This window comes from Numenius arquata, chromosome 5 (assembly GCF_964106895.1).
Source record: "Numenius arquata chromosome 5, bNumArq3.hap1.1, whole genome shotgun sequence".
Lineage (NCBI taxonomy): Eukaryota > Metazoa > Chordata > Aves > Charadriiformes > Scolopacidae > Numenius > Numenius arquata.
In genome coordinates, this window is record NC_133580.1 from 12,512,422 (window position 1) to 12,531,967 (window position 19,546).

The 19,546-nt window shown below is 47.9% G+C and overlaps 1 protein-coding gene across 1 annotated transcript in view; it reads left to right on the forward strand.

The window, feature by feature from the left end:
• GAB3 (GRB2 associated binding protein 3) overlaps nt 1-19,546 on the forward strand; it is a 64,331-nt gene that overhangs the window by 39,111 nt on the left and 5,674 nt on the right. Inside the window, exons 2-5 of the mRNA XM_074147520.1 lie at nt 7,560-7,863; nt 14,928-15,144; nt 15,593-16,071; nt 18,637-18,692. Of these exons, the coding sequence (XP_074003621.1) occupies nt 7,560-7,863; nt 14,928-15,144; nt 15,593-16,071; nt 18,637-18,692 (1,056 nt within the window). The remainder of the gene's footprint in view (nt 1-7,559; nt 7,864-14,927; nt 15,145-15,592; nt 16,072-18,636; nt 18,693-19,546) is intronic.

Genomic DNA, 19,546 nt, shown 5'->3' on the forward strand with positions numbered 1-19,546 from the left:
ATCTGTATCACCTTGAAAGGAATAAGGTATTTCCCCTTCCACTGTGCACCCATTGCATCTCCTCAGAGGAAGACTCATGCTGACTTTCTTGAAACAAGATTCATTTAGTCATACTGAAACTACCACAATCAGATAGACAAGTGACTCAATAAGTGACTCACAACCTAGCAGATGGAATACAGTGTTAGACTGTATTCTGCCCTGAACTCCTTGTGTGATGGTCCTTTGCACAAGGTGCGCCAGACCATTTGTGCTAGTCTGTGTTGAACATTGTTTTGTATGGGAACACTGGTTAGCTCAGAGCTTTTTCCCACCATAGCTGAGCCCTGACCTTGAGAAAACAGTGCTGTAGTGGGCACGAACAGGCAGAGGAAGGGAGAGCTGATGCCTTTTCAGCACCTACAGGAATGCACCTCAGCTTCCAGGCACCCAAGTAAAGGGAGAAAAACTACTGCAAAAAAAATTCTCCTTCTATTCTCTACGTTAAAGAGAATTACATGACTGTGGAGACAGAGGAAGGCCTTATAGGAGGAGTAGTCCTCTCTGAAATTAAACATTTTTTGATTTTTCTTCCCAGCCGTAAACCATGAGTTTTAGCCTCTTACTGCTGAAGAAGTTTGTGAGATCTGAATAGAAAATAAGGGAAAACAGACAGCAAGGGAGACAAAATCCAAGAGAAGTGTTAAACCAGTGGGTGATGGGCAATGAGCTCAGCTGCTCCCTGAGCATTGCACAGGGACATACTGGAAGGGACAAGCAGGCAGCCTCATTAGGGAGAGATTTATTATGCAAAGCTGATGGGAGCTCTAGACCAACAGCCACAACTGAAATAGCAAAACCATAACCCCAGCTGGGGGACAGGCTGGGTGGTTTAAGAGGTCTTTTTCATCTCAGATTTCTGCGAGTGAGTTAATCGAGCGCTATTACCAAGCAATGCAGGCTACCAAGCAGAAGGTAGGAGCCCTTCTGCAAGGGTCTTGCAGTCTGAGGAGCTCAAGCCCCATTGGGCTGGCCCTTTTCTCTTTAAAGAGTGGCATGAAGAGCTCCCAACAATGTTCTTGGCTCTTTTAACATGAGGATGTTTGCTGGGAGCTGGGCCTGACTCCTTCCTCCTTCCTTGCAGGGACCATACTCTGCAGTTTGAACACCTCTCACCCTGTGCAGGCAGGGGAAGCTCTCTTAACTTGTATGGTCTTCATAGGCTTAGACATCAGCTGGCTACAAAGCTGTCAACATATGAATTTTAACTTCCTCTTTTAAGTAATTTATAGGAAATGCTATGAAGTTCCGCCTAATTTTTTTTTTCCCTAAAAAACATGTTTTAAAATTGTTCTTTAAAAAAAGACAAGTTTTGAAAAGTTGTGTCCCAAGTACTGGCAGTCCTGTGGGACTATTATCCTGCATCTCTGCTAGTTTTCTAGCCCCAAGGATGCCTCAGGGCTGAAAGCAGCAGTGAGTATCAGGAGAAGCCCTGTGTATGCAGTGTCAGCCCTCAGCCAGCCATGGGAGGGAAGCCACGCCAGACCTTTCTCTGGTGGGATTTGCTGCTTTTCCAAGGGATTTTGCAGGAAGAGAGCAATCCCAAATGTTCAAACCTTTCACAGTCCTCCCCATCACTGAGCTGTCAGACTCTTCTTTCAGTGTCAGACCTCTCCACAGCAAGCATGGGGATAAACGCATGTCCCTTGCCCAGCTACAAGGCCACCTTGGTGGGTGAGGAATCAGTACACATCCACTGGTCATTCAGCTCCCCCTTGCCATTCCCTTTGCTGCATTTTGTAAAATGAAGATTATCCTCTTTGGGGGAGTCATGAGTATCAATTTAGCTGGTAAAGAATTTCAAGTTTGTTGGCTATTCCATGTTTTGTTATTAAAACCAGAAAAAAATCAAGGACAAGTTATATTTCAGGCCGATTTACCTCATTTAGCTTGTATATGTTCTGATTAATTATTTAGATCTCAGATACTGGAGATTTTGTACATACAAATGAAAACATGGTCCTCAGACAGGAGGTAAGCGATGAAGGTCCTTGGCTAAACTTTTCCCACACAGGCGTTCAGCTCCCACTCTGGCCTTGCTTACCAGCTAGCTGTTTTTTCAGCACGTAATAGGTTTGCTCATGGCCTCTTTTATCTGATATTGCTGCAATGGAGCAAACCTTCACATGTAATAGCAGCTCTTTTTAAACCTCACACCACTTATTCAGCAGAAGCAGAGACGTCAGATTGTGGAAGTAGCGATTGCTTTCTCAGAAACCCTGCTGAAATGGAAACAGAGCTATGCCTCTTCCCTTCACAAGTGGCTCTGGAATTCCCAAAGTGAAAAATTCAGGAGCAAGAAGAAAACACTGATAGCTTGTGTTGCACAGAGCAATGTGTTGGCATCCAACCAACACTGCTGCAAATTCTTTCTTCCTTTTGGCACCAAACTATTCCACTTACGAAGGGCAGATGAAAATTGTTCTAGATTTATGTTGTCTCTTGTCTGATTGTAGTTGTGCTTTTCTGGTAAAGCCTTCTCTTTAATGCCAACAAAGCTTTGGAGGACATGTAAACACAATAGCATCGTATCATTTCTTCATCGAGAAAAACCTAATTTCAAGAGGCCCCCAAATAAATGTAATATTTCTTCTGGACACATAGATCCTTTACATAGTGTAAGTGAGGAGCCTAGGCTGAATCCCAAAAATCAGTTCGTATTTAAGTGTATAGGTTACTTCATCTCAACCATGGGAGCGCAATCTTTCACCCTTAAATAGATCCAAATTCTCTTGTAAATTTGGCAGTGTGTGCAGCTCCAGACTAAATATTGTCAGATATTATTGGCTCTGATCAGCTGAAACAAATCCTTTCTGGGCACAGGCTCATAGTAATAGCGACTGTGCCTTACTGCCGGCCTTCCTGCCAAGGAAATTGTTGCAGTAGCACAAGGGTGCAGGTTGATTGTGCACACCTTGCCGCCCGGGGCTGGAGGGAGCTGGGAACAGAGCTCTTGGCTGTACCATGGGCTTCTGGCACAGCACAACCGTCGTGGCGCCAGGACAGGCACACCTTCTTGTTCAGGTGAGCGATGGGGAAGGGGAGGAAGGCACACGCCACACCACTCCGCATCCTGGTCTGCGGGCAAAGGTCGCACTGCAAAGACAAAAAACCAGGGATGGCAGAAAGAACCATAACAGGGGATGGAGATGGCAGCCTTGTCAGTACCATTTACCAGTCAGTAAATGGTAAAAAGAAAACTACAACTAGGTAAAACCCCACCATGCTCTGACATGGGGCTGGGCTGGGCACTGGAGAGGAGTTGCCGTGGGGCATGACTGTCTACCTTGTAGGTGCCAGGCACCTCCTGTGCCTCCAGCCCGGGGCAGAGGAGCCCCGGCCGCTGCTCCGGCAGAGCGGACTGCATGGTACAGGAGACCCTGGGTCCCTGCGAGCTAAAAGCTGCTGCTGCCGTCTTGTCTGGCCAAGACCTGCCACAGCTGGGCTTCCAGTGACTCCGATGTGCTGCATCCCCTTCCCCTGGGGAAAAAAGACATGCAGCTCATTGGAGGCAAATGCCAGGAAAATGAGGAGAGGATATTTGACTCTTGGAGATCAAAGCCTCGTGCTGAAAGGAGTGCCAAAACCCCTGCTTTGCGTATGCCACAGAGCAGGGCGAGCCCTGTGTATTGGTAATGCAAACCTGCTCGTGTCCATTTGCAGGCAAGCTGCGAGTGTCTCAAAAACACTCAGTGCTTAGTGTCATCGTACACTCAGCGTTGGGGGATAAGCGAAAGTGGTTTGGTGTACATTTTGCAAATAAAGGCACATATCGGTGAAAGTTTCAGAATGGAAATGAGTGTGTAGACATTGGTGGGACTCCATGTGTTAAATGGGAGAAGAGGTGCAAAAGACGGTCCTTCAGCCCCCACCCACACAGGTAGCTGTATTGGTAGCCGATGCCACTTTCCTCTTAAAGAGTGCAGGGAAATAAAAGGAGCCCAGAGAGGCATGGTGCAAGTGCATTCTCTGTGTGTGGATGCAGTTTGATGGTATGACAAAGCTGATGTTAACAGCAAGCACCCAGGGAAGAGCTGTTCCCATCCTCTCCCACTCTCCCAGTACTGGCCTGCCTGCACCCGGGGAGGCTGGGTGCGGGGCACCAGGCTGGCAGCCTTCCCCCTTTCCCAGTGTGGAATGAGATGGTCTCCACCGGTTTTGGTCCTCACACAGCTCCCTTTGGTGGCAGGCAAGGAGCAGCCCTGGTGCGGGGCGGCAGGCAAGCTGGCCAGGCAGTGGCGGCAAACTCCCCAACAGCCAGACTGTGCCATCACCCTGCACCACTGCCACCCTGCCCGGGCACCCCACTGATTCCAAGGGAGGCTGAGTGCTTAAATATCTGTGAAGATCTGAGCCTGCGAGTGCTGATTGACCCACACTGATGCTGACTCAGGCTGTGCCTGTTGAAAGGCTACCGTCCCTCGGCACCTCTCCCTCCCCTCGGCTCCAGGTCCAGCAGCAGGTCGGCAGCACGGGCAGGTCTTGCTCTGGTCCCCACAGCTCACAGGAGATACCACCACAAGCCTGAGGAAGGCAGAGAGGGCAGCCATGCAGGAGATGGAGAGGGGAGGCCCACCCTTACCAAGGGCAGTGCAGATTTGGGCAGCTACCTGGCATTATTTCCCCTCAGCCCTGTTTTAATGGCTGCCCAGCTATAAATGCCAGTGTTTTCTCACACAGCCTCAGCCCTGCTCTCCTCTCCCATCATAAGCCACGCTGACCGGACACCTCTCCATTTCCAGTCTCACAGTGCCAGCCAGACGATGAGCCTGATCAGATTGCATATCTGCAGGGAAACAGGTTATCAGGCAGCTTCTCGGCTACTACAAAACCAAAGCCAGCAGAGCCATGGCTGCTCGCACCACGCCGAAGCCAGCCTTCACCTCCCAACAGAGGGACCGTGAGCTTTTCCACAAAGCACAGCTGCAGTTCTCTCTCTCCTCTCACCGTGCTGAAACTACAGATCCTTTTAGACTCATTAAAATTAAAATGCTAAAGAAACGGGGACTGGGCCGTCCTGGCTAAAGGTGTTCTACTGGCCACCAGGCAGGTAGCCCTGAGCTGACCCCAACCTCAGGGCTAGGCTCCAACCTCCCCACAGCCTCATGGATGCCAGCAAGGCAGGGTGTTCCCAGCTACTCTCCCATTCCATCCCACCCACCCCCAGCTTGCACCTGTGCAGGTGATTTCCACCCAATTTCCATCAGAAGGAGCCAGGTGTATTTAAGGGGCAGGGCCAGCAGCTTTGGGAAGAGGAGTGAGAAGTGGTCTTGCAGTCTTGGGGGGGGAAAGATATGATGATTCCTTCCCCTCTCTGCCTTCACAGCCTGCTTCTCTGGGATGCAAAGGAGCAGTTCTCATTTGGCTTAGTCCTCCTGAAGCATTTCTCTTTTGATGTTTAGGGGTGAGAATGTGTGAAGGGTTGTCACCTTTCTGTCCTGGTGCATCTGTGGGGTGTGCATTCGGCCTGTGTGGCACTTGGACTGCTGCTGGCAGAAACATGTGTCTTACTAGGACTATACATGTGAGATACCTGCTGGGCTGTATTCCATTGTTGAAGCATGCTCATCAGGAAAGTGTTTCTCTGTTAAACATTGTTCCTTTGTTTCTATTTCCTTTGAGGGGAATTTGTGTTCTTTTTTTCCTGGCTCCCACAACAGTAGACTCAGATATCTGTTATCTCTAGCTACTTTCAACAGAGACCAAATCACTTTCAAACCTCAACAGGTCATGAGGGCAAGACTTAATTTTCTTTGTGCCTTTGTCACTTTGCACCTCACCTCTGCTTCCTGTTTATTCCTGATGTGACACCCCCCCCCCATCTGAAAATCCCACTTTTACACAGGTCAGTGTGTGCTTGTTCAGTCTTGCAAGAGTTCCCTCTATGATATTTCATTCTCTGGTCCCTGTATATTGTTTCTGAAGAATCATTTGCTTTCGAAATAAATTAAGGTCCTGCCAGGCTGAAAAAACTTACTTTAGATAATTTTTTGGATGAATATTAACGGACTGTGAAAAGCTTGCTGCACTGCAAGAAAGTCTCTTTGGGTAGGAAAAAAAAAAAAAAGCAAGCTTTTTCTCGATAAATGATTGTTGCTATTTTTTGTTGATCATTTTAACTATCACCATGCCCATGGGAACTCTGAGTCAGCAAAATCTGTACTGCCTGTATTGATCTTAAACTGTGCCAGTAACGACTTACATCTTAGTGAAAGCATCCTAAGCTCAGTTGTTTTGCCTTAAGGCCGAATGGTTGGCTGTCTTTAAACTGACAGATCCACTCTCTGCAAAATGAGCATGACTTTTAACTCAAACACAAGGTATCACCCAGATTTCCATCCTTGTGACAAGTCATTTTGCAAAGAGCACTTGAATAAGATTTGGGTAGGGAGGTTGTGGTGGTTGTTGTTCAGATGGTTCTTCAATGAACTTTTAACTCTTCTGAAGGTGGCTAAAGCAGCCAGTGGCCGTACAGTTGTCACAGGCTCCTGGGCAGTGGGTGAGTCCCTGCACCTCTCCCAGGCTGCCATCAGAGCTGGGGCAGCTGCTCCCTGGCAGCCACCCGGGCCTCGCTGGTTTGGGCATGGCTTTATCCAACACAGTTTTATGGAGTTTGGTAAGGAGGAAGCTCTTAATGTCTTATTTCAGCTTTTCTGTGTGGAACAGAGCTCAGAGTGGATTTCTTCTGGCCCTCAGAGTATGTTGGTGACAGCTGTAATCAACACAGAGGCGTTTATACTGGTGATGAACGAAAACAGCTGCTGAAAAAGGGGAAAATATGTTATTTTGTTCCTAGAAACTTGCATGTAGCTTTATTAAGTGATGATGCATCTTAGTCCTGCCAGGACTTCATTTAAGCCTGTATGGGACCCATACCTTCAGTCACAAAGGTCTAAATGACATCATTGCTAACCAGGTTTGGTTTGGGTAGATGGTCACTTGAAGAAGTGTCTGTGTAAATAGGCATTCTTATGTTAAGTATGGAAGTTTTCTGTTTAACATTTTCAGCACTACAACTCCTTTAAGGTTTGCTCTGGGCTTTCAGAAGTAACTGGCAGTTCATTAACAGCTTTTTATTAGCACTGAAAACCATCTAAGAGAGCTGCACAGGTCATCTGGAGCCCTGGGTTTGCTGGGCAAAAGGCATTTGTTGTCAGATATTAGCTCATGTGCTGCAGCACAGGATGCAGTCCTAGGTACTTTCATTTCACAAAATAAAATGGGTTATAATCTCTTCTATAGATGAGATGGTGAAGTACCAGATCATTTTGATTACCCCATGCTGGCAGGCTGAGGGTGAGAGGAGGGGAGAAGTCTTGCTGCTCTTCACCTCCTAAAGGACAATCCTCTGCCTTTTTTCCTGTCACAAATGCAAGCTGATAGCAAGCACATCGAATCAAAGTCACAATTTGGCCAGCTTATTAAAACAACTATAAAACCTAAAAGAAAATAAGCATGTGTGGGCTGATTGATATATTATGTGGTTGGCACTAAAAGGGTTGTGTTTGTGCCATTTGCAGGCATGGCGGAAGCGCTGGTTTGTGCTGCGCAGAGGCCGCATGAGCGGGAACCCAGATGTGCTGGAGTACTACAGAAACAACCACTCCAAAAAGCCCATTCGGATCATCGACCTCAATGAGTGCGAAGTGCTGAAGCACTCAGGGCCCAACTTCATCAAGAAGGAATTTCAGAACAACTTTGTCTTTATTGTGAGAACCACCTACCGCACCTTCTACCTGGTAGCCAAAACTGAGGAGGAGATGCAGATCTGGGTGCACAACATCAGCCAGATCTGTAACTTTGGACATCTAGAAGATGGCACAGGTAGGATCATGAACATGCTTGTTGGAGGTTGGGAGGATGACCAGTGCCTGGGCTCCCCCACAGCAGCACCAGTGGTGAGAAGCAGCATGGACCTTGCTGGCTGGTTGGGCTATTGGGGATCTCACTACTGCTGGGTAGAAAAAATAGCTGGCCGCTAGGTCTCACTTTGATGAACCAATTCCTGCTAGAATGAACAGCAGGTCCTTAGTAAGAAAAGGTATTGTTTATGTGAAAAGCTGACTGAGTGTTATCTTCTGGGGCCATCTATTTCATTACATGTCCCATATTTATTTAGTTTGGCTTAATATAAGACACCTGTTCCAGGAAAGCATCCTGCAAAAGTCATGTTTTCTCAGGCTTTGCTGGATGTGGAATGTGCACAAACTTGGGTGTATATGCACATACATAAATCAATGACAAAAATACTGAGCTGTCTTAGTCTATCAGTGAGAAGAAAAATAAAGAAAAGGCAGAGGATGGGAGAGTGTTAGAACTGTGTGTCTAGACTTAAGAGATGGTCCTTCCAGTGAAGCATAAAGTCAGGCTGTTTTGCCAAGACCTACACCTGTATATACTCAGTAGGGTGAATTTCTTGGAAGGCTTCCAAGAATTAACCACTCCAAGATGGATGTAGCCAGTAATTAAAGTCGGGACCTGTATCATCATTAACTTACCTTTCAAATGAGACAATCAGGCTCAGATAACAGCAATCTGTCTTTCCCTTGACATTTCCAAGGGGCAGATACAGCAGCAATTTGAGAGCTTCATAGGAAGTGAGTCAGAACAAAGTCCTTTGCTGTGATAAATGGCAGTGCAAGAGCAGAGAAGGGTGGTGATGGGGGCACTCGATCCCAAGGGCAGTAATATGTTTGAGGGTATCACAGTGTGGCCAGGCAGATTGTCCTGCTGTGATCTCTGTGCTGCTGTGCTCAGACTGCTACTGGTGTCTGCAAGTGCCACATAGCCATACTTTTACCTTGTAACTTGAAAGGAAACAAAACGCTGTGGTGAGATATTTTATTTTAATCTATGCTGGTTCTTGGTCTTCTTTAATCTTCTCTTCCATAGTTTATTCTGAGGGGAGATGGGAGTGGAAGGGGCACTGCAGTGGTCCTGTTACAAATGTGGTGTCTGCCCTTTCCCCATTTGCCTTAGAGACCACCAGGAAAATGTGCTGACGTTTTTATGTGCTAGTACAAACTGCCCATGAATGCAACTTGCAAATTAGAGCTGATAGCTTTGAGGGATTTGAATTAATAGCCCCTTAGAGCTTGGACGTAATTAGGAATATTCAGTGACCCCCTTCCTGCTGATCTGCCCTTGTTGACACTGAGATGCTGCTCTTGCATTGCTACTTTTGGTGCAGTATTTTTTTAGATATAATTTTACCAATTACTCTGAAATGAAGATAAGTCTTTCCATGCAAAACAGAAAAGAGAAAAATAATTTCTGTCTCTCAAATGTGTATGCAGACCTCTGATGGCACTGTGTTGAGGATGTGCACAGGGAGATGTGATCTGTGGCAGAGAGGAGCTAAGGCAGCGGCTGTCCCCAGGACAGATGCATTTATACTGGGAAATGTCTGTTCTGTTATGCTGGTACAGCACAGCATTGCTTGTAAGACTTACGCATGGGCAGTACTCAGAGTAGTACACAGTGGTATTTCTCTCCCAGCAAAGATTGCCAGCATAGGCACTGATGGACAAGAAGTGACAGCTCTTGGTTGGGAAAGCTGACATCCCAGCTTTCCGCTCCCTTCAAGGTGGATATTATCCCCCAAGAAGTTCAGCAGTGCAGAGTATTTGCCTTGCTTTGGTATAAAGTCTGGCACCTGAACTTACAGACCTCATCACAGACTGCATAAGCTAAGCTTCCAGACATGCACTTATCCTATCTCTAATGGCAAATAGCTCATAAGATCTTCTATTTATCCTGCAGTTCATGCCAGTGAGGTCAGGTCTCGGGTGTATTCAGGTCAGGCTGCAGGGCACGTTCAGATTCTCAGATTTAAATCTGTGCAGTTCCACAGGTTGCTCATCACATTTCAAACAGTTGTTAATTGCTTCAGCTTTTTGCAAGCACCTAAATCCCCCAAGAGCCTGTAGGTTTAAACAAATTACCCTTAAAAATTAACATAAGAAGAGAAAAGCTCTATTAAATGCCATATGCTTTTTTAACTTGAATGCTACTGTGTTAAAAAAATAATAGTCCCTGAAATGAATCATCAAAAGAAAGACACATCAATTGCAGGACACTTTAATAAGCTATTCTCTGTGTTAAAATGAATCTCAAAGCCAATATTATTTTGTGAAATCAATCACTCTTAATCCTTGCATCCCTGAAAATTTGCTGTGACTTTGAGACCGAAACCAAATCTGCTGCTTTCTCCGCTTAATGCACAGAAAGTGCAGCCACCGGTTTACACGGTGGAAACACCATCCCATTGTTCCCAGTTTGTCCCTTCCAGAAGCAAAGCCGCGGGACGAACAGCCAGGTCCTAGTAATCAGCAGCCTCTGGTCTGATGTGTAAGCAGCCAGACATGGACCGAAGTTAGCAAAAGGCAACTGGCCCCGTGAGGACAGCTTTTAGTCAACAAGACGGGGACGGCTGAGAGACAGAGGCACAGTGCAAGCGCCAGGCAGATGTCAGGAAGCACCTGGGAGGGCGGCTGTCGGGAAGGACTTGCCAGCAGCAACAATTGTGCTGTGGCACTCGACTGCCGTAAGAAACTGTGCCGCGGGCTGTGCTGAAAGTGAAGGGCCTTACTCCCTATTTTCCTACCATCTCTAATGGAGCAGTCATTCCCCAACCCCATGGGACCCATGGCCACTTCAATCAGGTGATCAAGAGGAGGATTGGGCCAAGTGGCTGGGTTGGGAGGGGATGAAATGTAGTGGCAATGGGACATCATGGGCACGCTTTATCCCACATGCAAGCTGAAACTACGATTAATTGACACAACGAAATATAGCAGCTTTTCATTGGAGAAACAGCTGTGGAAGTTGTTTGAAGCCTTACTTTTAAAGATTGTAGCTGTGCATTGAATGCTCCCCCAGGCCATGCCTTGGCAGGCAGCTCCTTAGCCCAAGAGGGACCTTTTGCCTTGGGTTCCCTCTTCACTTCTTCCACAGACTCCAGGTATTGTTCCACATCCCATGAAAACGCCTTGCTCCTTCTGGATGCAGCCCTTACCTGAAGGTCCCTGCTGATTTTCACTGCTTCCCTGTTGCTCTAATCTCTCCCACAGCACCCAGGGCCACAGTGGAACCTGATGTCCCCAGGTAGGCCCCCTCACTGGTGCCCTCCCTGCACAGTGCATGGACCAGGATGTTGGCTAGGTCACCCTAAGTGACAGGTTACCTTTGTGTCCCTCTTGGCTGCTGGCACCTGGATTAGAGTATTTCTGTTCCTCCGCCTCTCCCTCGCCTCTGGTTGCTCTGTTGTTCACACCCATTCTTGCCCATTTCTGGGACCCTCTCCCTTTCTGCTGCTCCTCTGATGGTTTCTTTGCCTCCTTAAATGTCTCTCCCCTTTTTTTTTTCTTTTGCCAACATGCACAGACCCTGCCATGGCATGGGGATGGTTTGATTCCTCAAGACCTTGCTGCAGCCATACTGGGGAACATCTCCTCCAGCCAGGACAGCATGCTGGGAGCAAGGGGAGCCAGGATCACCACATGAGGGGGCTACCCAGAGGGACTATGCTCTCCTTGCAGAGACACTTTCTCCTGAGCATCTTCACTTTATTTCCCTCTCTGTTCCCCTACAAAGTGGGCAGGCAGGGTCCTGCCAGGCTTGCTCACACCAGCATCTGGCCCTTGCACAGGAGGTCAGGGGGGGTGTGACGGCTCCTCCCAGCCTGTGCTGCAGGACAGGCACTGAGACTACTCCCTTCACACTCCTCTCTCAGCGGGAGGAAATCCCTTCTCGGCTGCACAGACTCAAGGCTGCTCTTTAATGTCAGGCTCTGGCCCCTGGCCAGGAAGGGTGGGTGGCGTTTCTTCCTCCTGGGTATGGTCATGCAGCCTGGTAGGGGATTGTTGTGAGCAGGACCTCCTTACTTCACTGCGTTCCTGCACTGCTGTTGCACCGTAACAATTTTTGGGGAGTGGGCTGAGGTCTGTAGCAGGAGGGAGAAGCCCTCTCTTTCTCCAAGCAGTGGCCCTGCATTGATGGGGAAAGTCACCCATGCTTCACAGCCTTCGTGGTGACTTTCCTCATCAATGCAGGCAGAGATTTTTTGGGTTAGTACCCCCTGAAGCAGTTATCTTGGCAGCCGAAGCTGCCCACTGTCTCTCTAGCAAAGGGGAGGGCGAGAACCAAACCTATTCTCTGCCTTCTCACTGTCAAAAATGGCCATGCATAATTTATTCTACCCAGCTGCTGCCACGGTACAACTTTAATGCATGCTGATTCAGTTACCAGCAGAGCTGGCAGAGACAGGGCCGGTCTGTTAGGAGCTGGCTACAGGTCCCTGAGTCCCTGAAGGTTAGAAAAGGGCAGGTCTGTGCTGTACCCATCCCTCCCTCCTGCTCACAATGGTTGCCATGTGGTCTGCAGCTCACAGTCTTCCCTGATGGGATAATCTGTGGCTAAACCCTGAGAGTACCAGATGGAGTTCAGGCCTGTTCATTCTCTGTGTTAATAATCCAGAATGTCATTAATTTCTCTTTCTTATGTGTTGTGGTGGTTTTTAGTTGGCTTTTTTTAAAAAAAAGAATGTGGTCAGATGGTGATGTGAACATGCTTTTCTGAGATCTCTGTGGAGTTAGCCCAGTGCATATTTGATCATCCTCAGCTTGCAAGACAGCTCTCAGAGTCCAAGGTTTGAAAGCAAGAGTTACTGTCTGAGCCAGCACAATGAACAAGAGAAAAGTTATTTTTCGGATGGGAAGGCTGCAGTGCTCAGCTCTGCTTTGCAAATGTGAAACCCTGTAAAAGTCATTCCTTCCTGATACTCACTGCTGAAATCCTGCTGCTATAAGCACCTGCTTAAAATTAAGAAAATGCTTTGCTTAAGCTCTAATTTAAGAACATGCTTATGCGCTTTGCTGACCTGGGGTCCACCACTGCACCAGACCTCCAAAGTTAACAGGAGGAAGCAGCAATGAGTCCATACTGGTAGACGGGAGGGAAAGAGGTGGCTCCCTCCTCAATTTAAAGGGATGAGGTATGGACAGTGCAGGGAGAAAAGATCAGCTGTTTTACTCCTCTTCTGACTGAGATCAGGATGACAGGGTGAAGCTGAGGCTGGTGTGGAAGTTTGGGTCACTGCAGGGGTTTTTTTGTGTTTAGCAATGTTCCTGTCTAACCACCCCAAGTCGTGGCAGCTCTCTCCATCCCTCCTGACGTGCTTGCGCATATACCTAGCACCTCCCAGGGTTGAGAAGTGACTACAACAACCTGGTACAGTGGCAAGGCTTGTTGCTGTGTTGAGCTGAGGACTAGACAGAACCTGCCAGAGGATCTCACTGCACAGTGCAGGATCTGGCCGGCAGCATGCACATAGATGGTCAGGGGCTGATTCCCAGCATTTCCGCAAAATTCTGGATATCAGTGTTAGAGAAATCTGCCTTCTTGCTACACTTTGAAGGCATGTTTATGCTTGGTTTGGTTTTATCAGCAGTTGTTGGTTTCTTGTGTTTGTTTTTGCTGCAAGGTTTTTTATTTTGAAGAAGCGTTTTGCAGCTTTGACTCAGGCGGTGTCTGTGTTTCAGCCAGAGAGATGGGTACCTGCTGCTGAGTCCCACAGATGTCAGGGACAGCTGGGGTGCACAGTGATCACTGCCGGGTCCCCATGCAGCCCTCGTGAGAGAAACGCCATGCAGCAACCTGAAACTTCATTAGAAAAATCATATTCTCTAATTGAGGGCTTGTGCTCCTGCTGCCAGGAGCAGATGCCTTTGGGGACCTGCTCTGCAAAGACACCCCAGACCCTTCCCGCTCCACAGCTGCCCATAGTGGGAGGTCTGACTTGCACTGAGGACTTGATTTTTGAGTGGAAGTGCCCCAAAAGCTGGGCCAGAGGCTATGCTTAGCCTTAACCCCATCTATGGCACAGCCATCGCTCCTTCATTCCTCCTGCCCAGCATCCCCAGCTCTCTAGCAAGGATGGAGGCTGGGAGAGCAAGAGAGCCAGACTTGTCTCTGCTGCCTGGCGATAGTTGGGCCAGATGGTTGGGTACAAGTGCCTCAGCCGTATGCTGCCAGTGAAGGATGTCCTTGGTGGCTGGAGGTGAACCCGGAGCTGAGCAGGCGGCCAGCTCTGCGCAGCCTGGGCCAGCCCTGCTGCCTGCAGCCCAAACCTGCTCCTCTCCTCACTGCCACCCCTCTCTGTGCTGGGGGGTACTGGAGTGTTGTGCCCAGGGAAGGTGTCACTGAGCACAGGCTTCCCTGTGCCTTCTGGCATCCAGAAAAGTAGTGTCCCGTTTCTCAGCAGAGCCAACAAACCTCCAGCTGGTCAGTAACAGGGCACTGCAGCTCTCGTGGCTTTGATGTCCAGCCTAGAGAAGCATAAGGAGTTTGCAGACAAGTTCAGAGGTACAACAAATCTAGCTACTCCATGAACAGCAAAGCTCATTTTTGTCCACTGAGATCTAGAAAATGGGAAGAAATCAATCCCTTTCCTTGTCGCCATTAATTTGAAGTGTCGGAGATTAATAATTAATTATTTGTGTTAAGTCCTAAAAAATACTTGATAAAACAGACTGCTCTGCCTCAACACTTTCCCCAGCAGAGGCTGTATTCCTTAATGTGCAGAAGGGATGCTACAGCCCTGCCAGAGTGGGGCAGACTCCCCCAGAGTAGGGCAGACTCCCCCAGAGTAAGGGGGGTCTGCAGCTCCTGCAGCCCCTCAATTTGGCAACCGGCTTGCCCAGCCTGGGCAGGGGGAGCAGCTGCAAATCAGGATCCTGTCTCCCCAGGATGAGTTTTTGCCTTCACCCACTGCTGCTCTGGGATAAAACATCCCTGGTGCAAAGGCAAGGTGGCAATGGCCGGTAGAGGCAGCAGGCCAGGGTGAGTCAGAGCTGTCTCTCAGCTGGAGCCATCCATTCCCATTGCAGGTTCGGTGGAGAGCCTTTCTCATACGACCTCGTCCCCGCAGCCATCGCCGGCCGCCTCCACCCACGCTTCCCGCATTGCCGATCCCTCCTTCTCGGTTGACCACGCTGCTGCTGATGTGTCTGCTGCGGAGGAGACCCCCAGCGAGTCAGAGTCGGTCTTCCTACCTGACTACCTCTTCCTCTCCAACTGCGAGTCGGGCAAGCTCAGCCACAACAGGTAGGTTTGTGGTCTGCCAGATGTGTCAGGATGGAGCCACCCTCTGCCTGCCCAGTGATGCCCTGGGAAACTGGGGCAAACTGATCCTTGAGCCCTGCCACTGAGTGTAGGCTCCTGAGCACAACAGGGGACCATCAGCCTAATCCAATTTACAGGGGGCTTTTCATAGTGCAGATTAGCAGTCAAGCATCGTATGTTGGTGCTGACCCTTTCCAGGGTGAGTGGCTGGGAACCTCACATACGGTCTCCCTTCAGACGCCCCTTCTGCCTGCTGCTGGCCAAGGTCCTCCACAAAGTGCCCCAGCCCAGCTCAGCGGGGACCTTCCATGGCCATAGGGAAGGAATGGATTCTGTCCCAAACTGTGGGCTTGCAGTGTTTTACTGTGCACTTGCTCAGTTGCAACCAGGAGAAAAAGAAAGCGCAAGTTTGACCTCTGTCTCTGTGCAGGTGTGACAGCTGGTCGAATTCGGACAGATCTCTGGAGCAAACCTCATCGGACGATGTTTTTGTTGACTCCTTGCAGTCCCAGCCCTCCTTGTACCTTGTACAGCCATCCAGTGCTGTCACTGTGCACCAGGATGGGGCCCCGTTGGCAAATCCCAGCACCGTGTCCAGGAACATAGACATTAGCGGGCCACCCAGTGACTTTTCCTCCTCTTCTCCATTGCTGGGGACACCACTGACACCAACCTTTCAGATTGACAAGAGCCAAAACGCGCTGCCCTATGGTGTAACCCAGCTGGACATCCTGTCCAACACACCCCCGCCACGGCCGCCCAAGCCAACCCACTTCTCAGAGAGGAAAGGGGATGAGGTGGGCGGCGGGACACTCCAGAATGGGCACACAGGGATCTGCCGGGCTCAGGTCGCTCTGGTGCCCAGGAGGATCTCCTTGTCCAGCTTAGACAACATGAGGAACTGGAAAGGTAAGTGCATTTCTGAGAGCCAGTGATGCAGGACCAGTGTGAGTGATGGAGCTGCCCACGAGCGCAGAGTGGGTGCCCATCTCCAACTTTGCCTCTCTGTCCTCCCCCCTGCGAAATCATATACCGCCCAAAGCAACCCAAAATTCTTGTTTCAAATTAATTAGCGAGCAGGATTCAGACCTGTCCCTCACATCAGCTCCTGCCCTGTAAAAGCCCCTCACTGCGTACACATGGGCAGCAATTTGGATGTGATCTCTTCAGGGTACCTAATGACTTGCCAGTTTTCCGTGCCCCCTCCCTCTTCCAAAAAGAAAGCAGTAGAAAAAGGAAAACAAAAAGCCAGCCGCTGAATCAGGAAATGCCCAGACTCTCAATTTATGCAGGTCAAATTGTAGGCTTGCACATGGGAAAAACCTCTGTAGCTGTGCTGCTTTGCTACATCCAGTCTTTTCCGTAACAGCAGCATGTCTTTTTGCAGCTTAGAGTAAAGAACGGGAAGCTGGGGAGACACTGGGGATGGGATGTAATCCCAGTTGAACCAGGGACGCTATGTGTCCTTGAGCAAATCCCACTTTGTCCTTGCACTTCAGTCAGGGTAGCCTGAAAACCTGCTGCAAAGCAAGTTCTGCTCTGAGCTGAGGTAACTTTTCCACTTGTTCTGGAAACACCATCATCGCAAACAAAAACAACAGTCAAAAAACCCAGAATATTAGGGTGCCAAAAACCAGCACACACAGTATGAGAAAGTTTTATTTTGTGGAGCCATAGAACAGAGGAAGGTACCTGGAATACCTGGCTGGAAATCATAAATTATTTTGCAGTGATGTGTCGTTTTTGATAAGGAAGAAAATGTAGGTTTTTAAGGACAAACATCCTTTAGACTCCTGTATTTTGAATGACCAACTGGGGCTTGGGGCTGTCAGATCTTGCTCTTAAAGCTCAGAAGCTAAAGCAAGGAGACCTCTGCCCAGCCTGTTTATCAGCGTACAAACAATTCTTGGAAGGTTTCTGGAGAAACACCCATCAGTGGAATTGGTATTCTTAATTATCAGTTACATTTGGTTGCTCCCTGAAAGGTACTGCTCTTGCTTCTGCACTTGTGCGGCTCTAATGCCGCTAGAACGCTTGAGACAGTTAATGTTCTTCCAACCCAATTTATGCCAAAATGTTTTTAAGAGGATTAAGTGGCCAAATGTCATGTTCTGCTACCGTGCTGCAAGGTTATCTCTGCCTGACAGGGGGCAGCAATGAATTAATAAGTGCTGCTATTTTTTCTTACCCCAAGTGCAGCTGAAACTATTTGAAAGGTTAAACTCTGAATTAAAATGTGTTTAACAAGAAAGATCGGAAAAAGAAACGGGGAGAAAGCAGCTGCTCCTCACTACCTCCCAGAATGAGCCCACTCGAGTTATTTACTTCATTTTTTGCCCTTGGCAACCTGTAAAAGCTGAACAGATGTAGTTCACCCAGTGCAAAGGCAGCGTATGCTGGTTGCAGTGCCATGAATGGGAACGAGCTGCACATGTATAAGGCACCTGTATCCTGGCATCTGCTGCAGCATTGTGCCTGAATGTCTTTTTGCCAAAATAATACATAAATGTAGCTGCCCAGGACAGGGACTGTGTCTATCTGATTATATTTCTGCACTAACAGTAGTGCTTTGTTCTTGTTTAGCACTTCTGCCCTTTATGCTGATACCACCACAAAGACCCCCAGTTGCAGTGCAGTATTGACACCTCCACAAGAGCAGGGATGGGATTAACATGGTTTCAGGGTTTTAAAGCATTCCCGCAGAAAAGCCATTTTCTGCACAGAAAATAATTTTCCAGAAAAGGATGGTAGTTATAAGCATCTCCCACTGCTGATCTTCTATGCACTGAATGCTGGATTTCAGGGATTTTGCCTTTTGCTTCAAAAATAACATTGGCCTACATCAAGACAAAGGCCAGCCTGCACAAGGGGATACTGTGACCTTTTCTCCGGCTGTTTGTACCCCATCAGTTTGAGCCACTTCCACCACATCAGCATTTTTGGGTGACAAAGAGAATAATTTCTCTCCTACCATTAAGTTCCCTCATGTACCCTCTGTACAATAACATGTGTTTCCCTGGCACCTTACATACGAGGCTCCTAAATAACTTTCCAAATAATAATGAATTAATATTCCGTACAGTCTCTTTTTCATATAATTTCCCCAGTTTGACAGATGGGAAAATAGAGTGGGACTAGAGCAGGAGCTGGGTTTAAATTTTTGCTTGCATGTTTGCTCACCACACCAGCCTTTCTCCCCAGCTGCTTGTGTTATAGGAAGCATAATAGACCTGGATTATACATGGAATGTTCCTTTGTTTCATCATACTTAAAATAGATGTAATCGCTCTTGAAATGCTACTGAGTTGGTTCTGGTCTTAAGTGTCATTGGATTTTCTCATTTAGAATAAATACTAGGAGTTATAGAATCTTTATAAAGCTCTAATTATTTTAGAGCCATATGCTTTACTCCAGAATCATCTCCATAAGGTTGCACTGCCTTATCACATTTTTAATTACTTTTTTTCCTTGCAGCAGACATGGAAGGCAGTTCCTTAAGAAGTCGGGATAAGAGGCTTAGCTTGAATTTGGTAAGTACTGTGCTTGCATAAATTTAAAACACTGGCACACAGTAAACTTCAGATATCCTGATATTCCTCTCATGTTCAGCAGAAAAACAAAAAAATGGAAGAAGCCCTTGGTTTTGGGCAACTTCTGTGCTGCTTCTTCACAGCCACAGGAAGCCTTTGACAAAGGAGGGAGAGGGGGGCCACAACACTGAGCACCCGGTTTTTAAAGCAGATGAAGACAGGTCTCTTGTGAAAAAGGATACTAGTAGCCTCTAGAATTAAACTGTTGACCAAGAGCACCTGAGAAAACTGCTTATCTCTTGAAAAAAGGGTCAAAAGAAGCCTATCACTTCATGATCCTGAGGGATATCTCCTCTTTAGGACACAGGAAAGTCTATGCTCTCAAAGCACCTGTGACTCAGGGCTCTGTCAGTCCAAAGCTTCCTGACTCAGCCTTTGACAGACATGGTTTTATGTAGCACCATCACACATCACATAGCCAGTCTTCTGCCTGGCACTGGATACTGACTTCTGCATGGGAGATCCTTTGCAGCTTGTATGTAAGGTCTGGTGATGGGCAACTTATATTTTTCTCCCTTTTGAAAGCTTGCAAGGTTTGTAATCAGTCTCTCTCACTCACCACTCAGCCAGCACTAACCTGCATAAAATGAATTTCTAGTGTTAATTCTTGGCTAACAGAAGGAACATGGAGGTCTGTGTGTCTGCTCTCTCAGTTTCCACGTTTGCAAAAATCTAGTTCATCAGATGTTCTCCTTTCAAATGTTTTTTTGTATGAAGAAGCCTCCTTCCTTTATAGGTCAGAATTACTGCTGGGAGAGGCAAGTGCAGCCTCACTGAAGTTGGAGGATTTAACC